Source organism: Aplidium turbinatum, chromosome 5 (assembly GCF_918807975.1).
Source record: "Aplidium turbinatum chromosome 5, kaAplTurb1.1, whole genome shotgun sequence".
Lineage (NCBI taxonomy): Eukaryota > Metazoa > Chordata > Ascidiacea > Aplousobranchia > Polyclinidae > Aplidium > Aplidium turbinatum.
This window is the reverse complement of record NC_137476.1, coordinates 20090695-20096357: the sequence shown is the minus strand read 5'-3', so window position 1 is coordinate 20096357 and position 5663 is coordinate 20090695. Positions and strand designations below refer to the sequence as shown.

General features: G+C 37.8%; 1 protein-coding gene across 1 annotated transcript; it reads left to right on the top strand.

Moving 5' to 3' along the window:
- The first annotated feature begins 2523 nt into the window (after positions 1-2523).
- Positions 2524-4962, top strand: LOC145770609 (synaptophysin-like protein 2). Its single transcript, XM_082582298.1, has one exon. It carries the CDS (start codon positions 2524-2526, stop codon positions 3250-3252), a length of 729 nt encoding a protein of 242 aa, XP_082438424.1. The 3' UTR covers positions 3253-4962.
- The last annotated feature ends 701 nt before the right edge of the window (positions 4963-5663 follow it).

Here is a 5663-nt window from a genome sequence, read left to right as displayed (position 1 = left end):
GAAGAAATTTACGTTTGTTTTACATTAATTCGACATCTAGCCATGTTGAATTATCATAAAATAACGTTAATTGCTCAACCAGATACCGGTTACAAATTAATAGCTCCCTGCAAGAAGATTGTCTCGATTTACGTTTACACTAACATAATTTCGGCACAATTGGGATACTGCGAGGAACACAAAGTCTGACTCTGTTGAATAAAGAACTAGTCAGAATTGAAATCATCCTATGCTGTATCGGAGGATGAGGTTGTCACGTCGTCACTGGAATACTTGAAAACGCAAAACTACCCGTTCAATTCATAAATGCATGATGCCATATGATCTTAAGCATTAGTTTACTGCCGAAGAACCATTTATCCAATTTTGTACAACTTTTTTAACTTGACCTCATAGCTTTTCTAATTCCGATTTGTTTCCGTCATCAAATTCTTTACAAATTTTGCAAAATACCACCCTAACTTTTCCTTTGGTTCCCTTTGTTTGATATAATCTATATATAGCAGATAAATTCCACTTTTTAACTATATCTTCCTTCACCATGATTTATGTTCTTAACGACACCGGTAAACAATGAGCAGTCGATGAAAGAATAACTTTTGCGTAACAATTAAGCCAGTGCCGGTATTTAATAAGGTTGCAAACTTTTTACAGTTTACAAGAGCATTGTCAGCGCGACAGCGCATAAAATAGTTTGCGTGATGCTTTGGGCTGCCGCCGTGTGACACACGATGAAGAAGCGCATAAAATTTCGTTTGATTAATTAAAGCATACGGCAATTGCGGCCGCAATCCAACCAAGGTTTGTTGATCTGGCGACGGCAATCTTTTTGCCGTCGTAGATGGATGCTAATTTCGAGGGCTGGCAAAGGTCGGAATGGCCCGTTTTGGTGAGTCCGATCCTTTAACATGGGATTTTTTCAATTTTTTTTTTAAATTATTGGGTACCGTAGCCTAATTATCATTGCCGTTTTAGGGTTAGGGGTTAGAGGTTAGGAACTCACCAAATCGGACTCACCGAATAGTAGCTGACCCGGCAAAGGTATACTTGTTTTTTTGCATTTGGCATACATGACTGATTGATACAGAGCCTGTGTGTAAATCGTCATAAAATTTCTGTTCAACACAGATCAGAAGTATTTTTTTGTTGACAACTGTTTGATAGGCCAAATTCAAAATAGACCCTTTGACCATTGTCTTTCTGTGCTGCTGGCTAGACTATCCTTTATGTTTCAATTTGAGAATTTTATGAGGTGAATGACTGAATATTGTTTATCAAAAAAGAATGTGCTTACATGCTCAGAAAGAAGTTGCATGTGATCTTTGCACTTTGCTGCACAACTGTATGCTCTATTTCACTCAGTCAAATATTAGTGTCATTATTTACCAGTCATTTCTTAGTAATGATTGATCGAAGCAGGACATTAAGGCGCAAACAAAACGGCGCGAGACAAAGCGGCGCGAGACAAAATGGCGCAGAGGCAAAACGGCACCAAAGTCATTGGGAAGCACAAAATAACATTATTGTAAAGAGAAACTACCGTGCATTGGCGTGCAATAATATCTAATTTGTGATAATTAAATGAGTAATTATCCAGCTGGCAAAAGTGCGACTACAGTGTTTAGACGTGAAAATACGTTACAGTGTTTAGACGTGAAAAATATTAATCACGTCGTATTTTGTCTTGAAAATGATGCGACATAATCTTTGAACTTATTGCAAACAAATTTTCGCTGTTTCAAATTGCTCCCCGACCAAATGTGGTCTTTACTTCCCTACTGAACTTGACTTCGAATATAAGGAGCAACGCATTTGAATTAAGAATGTCATTGAGTGTCATTGAAGTTTTGAACTCATTTAATTATCACAAATTAGATATTATTACACGGTAGTTTCTCTTTACAATAATGTTATTTTGTGCTTCCCAAATGAACTTGAAGTGAGCAACGCGTTTGAATCAAAACTATTATTGATCAACTATAGTGCATGAGTTAAGTATTTTCAAAAGAAAAAAAATTGTTACGTTGACTTTGGCGCCGTTATGTCTGCACCGTTTTGCCTCTGCGCCATTTTGTCTCTGCGCCGTTTTGCCTCTGCGCCATTTTGTCTTTGCGCCGTTTTGTTCGCGCCTTAATGTCGTGGACCGATGATTGATTGTATGTATACTCTATGTTTTTGCTGTTACACAAGAAGGTCTGTGGCTGTATAAATTAACGATAATGGTTTCAAAAGAAAGCAATTTATCGATGAATATTTATAGCTTTTTATTTGGTCGTTTTTATTGTCTCTCCACTGCAACTAACTTTAATCACATATTCAATACTTGCATAGGTATCAAGTATCAACTGTAATTACTTCTTTCTGACTGAACTTTTTCTCATTATTGATGTATTTGTGTGCTAAAATTATTTAATTTTACATTAACTGTTGAGCAATTTTGACATTTTACAGATTATTCACAGCAATTTCGCCAAGTTTAAGGTTGATTAATTTTATACAGTATATTATATATTCAACTTCATCATGGATACATCATCATGGAGATTCCGTGTTCTTCTTGAACCTCGAGGTTTCATTCGTGTCATTGAAGTAATTTTAGCCATCGTTGCTTTTGCTACCACTGGTGGCTATTCCAGTATCACTCAGTACTCCATCAGTTGTGGCGCTCCTAATTTTACTGTCTCCAACTTCGGTGTTGACATCAGTTATCCCTTCCGACTTAATGCACAAAATATTATATTCCACAATTGCAGTGGTGGTGAAATGACAACAAAGATGGATGGAGACTTTTCACCATCAGCTGAGTGGTTTATGTTTGTTGGTACAACAGCGTTCCTTTATTCACTTGCTGCCACTGTTTTCTATGTTGTATTTGATGCAAGCATTCGCCTCACTCATGACCGACTTGTCACAGTTGGGGATTTAGCAGTCACTGTGTTGTATTCCTTCTTTTGGCTCACTGCTGCATCAGCATGGGCTTGGGGTGTGGGCCAAGTTGGTGTGTGGTCTGGCACTGACCGTTTTTTTCAAAACGAGCCGTTGGATAAGGTGTGTCACTCAGGTGTCACTTGTGTAGCGACAAGCCCAACAAATCTCACCCCCCTCAATGCATCCGTAGCATTTGGCTTTCTCAACTTCTTTTTGTGGTGTTGCAATGTATGGTTTGCCTACAAAGAGTCTCCATATCATCAAGAACCAAGCAAAAGTGGAAGTGCTGCTGGCATAAGTGACCCTCCACCCAATAACATGTAGGAAAATGCACGCTAATGCATGAAGAGAGTTGAAGACGTCAACTATACATACACATTGATACTTTGTAATGCATTACGTTTATTGTTGTGGCGCAGTTAGTGCATGAATCTTATTTTGATGCGAACAGTTATGCTTTCTGTACTTTGAGGCATTTAAAAAAATTTGGAAGGTCATCAATTGCAGAATTTCTTGACCTAACTATTAATTAAGGGAGCAAGTCTTTTAGGCGCAGACAGTTAGGCGCCAGTCAAATAGGCGTACACACTGTGGCGTCTGGATATTTAGGTGCGGGGCACTGTGGTGCCCGGTCATTTAGGTGCTATTCCTAGTAAAGTCTGCAGATTGTATCAGCTTGGCAGGTAGTGCAATGCTTTTCACACAAAATGTTGTATTGAACAGTAAAATATGTCATGGCTTCCGTGAGTGAAGCTGCTTAAACCGGCAATGCTTTTCACATAGCTTAAAATGTTATATTGAACAGAAAAATATATCGTATTTTAATGCGCGTGTTCGGCATTTATTTATTGTTAGTCTAGGTTTGCGTCGGCGAAAGCGTTATCAATAAGTTATTCAAGTTTTTGAACATGACTGAGTTCACCTTTAGTGAGTCAAATAATAACTACACTAAGCATCAGTAAAAAATAATACCGTAGCCTGTATTCAAGCGGGTGGTAGACTTGAGTGAAGAGTAACTTAGTTTTCCGTCAATACCCTGACTAGGTTTAATAACGAGCAAAGTCGCATCATTATGCTTGCAACTTGTAGCCAGGGTTCATGTGTCTTATAGAAATGCATTCATGTAGTAGAACGTTGTCTCATACGTACTCGCCACACGATCAATCCATCCCGAGTAGTAGTAATTGCGAAAGATAACAGATTAAGTAAAGTTCCATCTTGCTGCAACCTGTGTTCAGGATGCATAGCAAATGTCCTGTGGAGATGTGCTAATATCAAGAGTAGTAGAGCGTTGTCTCGCACCTCATCTCCACACGCGCATTAACAAAACAACATATATATTTTTCTGTTCAATATAACATTTGTATGAAAAGCATTGCCCTACCTGCCAAGCTGATTTAATCTGCAGACTTAAGTAGGAATAGCACCCAAATAAACGGGCGCCACAGTGCCCCGCACCTAAATATCCAAACGCCACAGTGTGAGCGCCTATTTGACCGGTGCCTAACTGTCTGCGCCTAAAAGATGTGGACTCTTAATTAATCGGTACATTCTGAAATCAATTGGATAATCAATTGCTTCTAACTTTATTATTTGCACTTTAGTCTGGTGGCCTATTGTTTATGGAACATTTTGTAGAAAGAGTGAAGTGAAAACTAAATCTAAAAAAACACAAGAGTGAAAGAAAAATATTAAATTCACTTCGTTAAGATCATTCTTTCCAAATTTTAAGGCATCTTGGATTGTTTAATTAGTTCTGTATTGAATCAGATTATTTGTTTTTTTATGAGAACTTTATCATTTGGATGCGTACGGTACGCAATACGCATTGACACCTGACGGTTGTATGTGATGTGTGACGTGATTATTTGCCGTTCAGTGTGCTATGGAAAGTACATATTTTTGCTTCAATTTTTTTGACTTAATACAGCTTCGGTAGAGAGTTTGTCTTGTTCAACCATAGGCATACGAAGCCGAGCAATGTTACGAAGTTTAACGTATTAAAGATTATTGTATTTACAAAAAACACAAAACTACGCAACAATTAAATGTCGAACGTTTTCGACATCACAAGATGTCCTCTTCAGGAATAATAAACGTATACAACTTAACTACATCTGAATAAAATACAATGTTTAACTAAATCTATAAACAGGAAAATACAAAAACTGCACAGTACTTCTGACTAGCTCAAACTCAACGATAGGCTCCACGAGAATCAAAGGTAACTGCATCAATAGGTGTTAAACAGATCACACGATATGGTAGAAAGGCAAGGTGCGAAAAAACTAATTTTAAAATACAGAGAGCAAGAAAGACGAGCCGCAAGCATACAATTGTCTGTTCAAACGTGGATTGTGACGTTTTATGTACAAGGCTTCCAAGATCTTAGTTTGATACTCAGACCTGCCTCTGGACATGATCTCAAATTGCTTGTTAGAAACGTTGTTTTGACATTCTGTACATGAGAAACTGTGATCTTTAATTGCGCTTTTCTGTACAGAATTTAAATTGAGGTGTTCCCCAGCACTAGTCGATAAATGTCTTGTTGACGTACCGATGTATGTCAGGCTTGCATCACGCAAACAACTGAATTTATAAACGACATTAGAACATAGAGCAAAGGGCGTAGGCGACTTCAGCTGGAAATATCTGCCTACTTTGAACGTTCTATATACAGGGTAAATGTCACAATCAAATTTTTTTTGACAATTTTAGCTAGATTTTTTGAAAAT

Coding starts and splice junctions, on each gene's coding strand:
- LOC145770609 (XM_082582298.1), top strand. CDS start 2,524: ATGGATACATCATCATGGAGATTCCGTGTTCTTCTTGAACCTCGAGGT.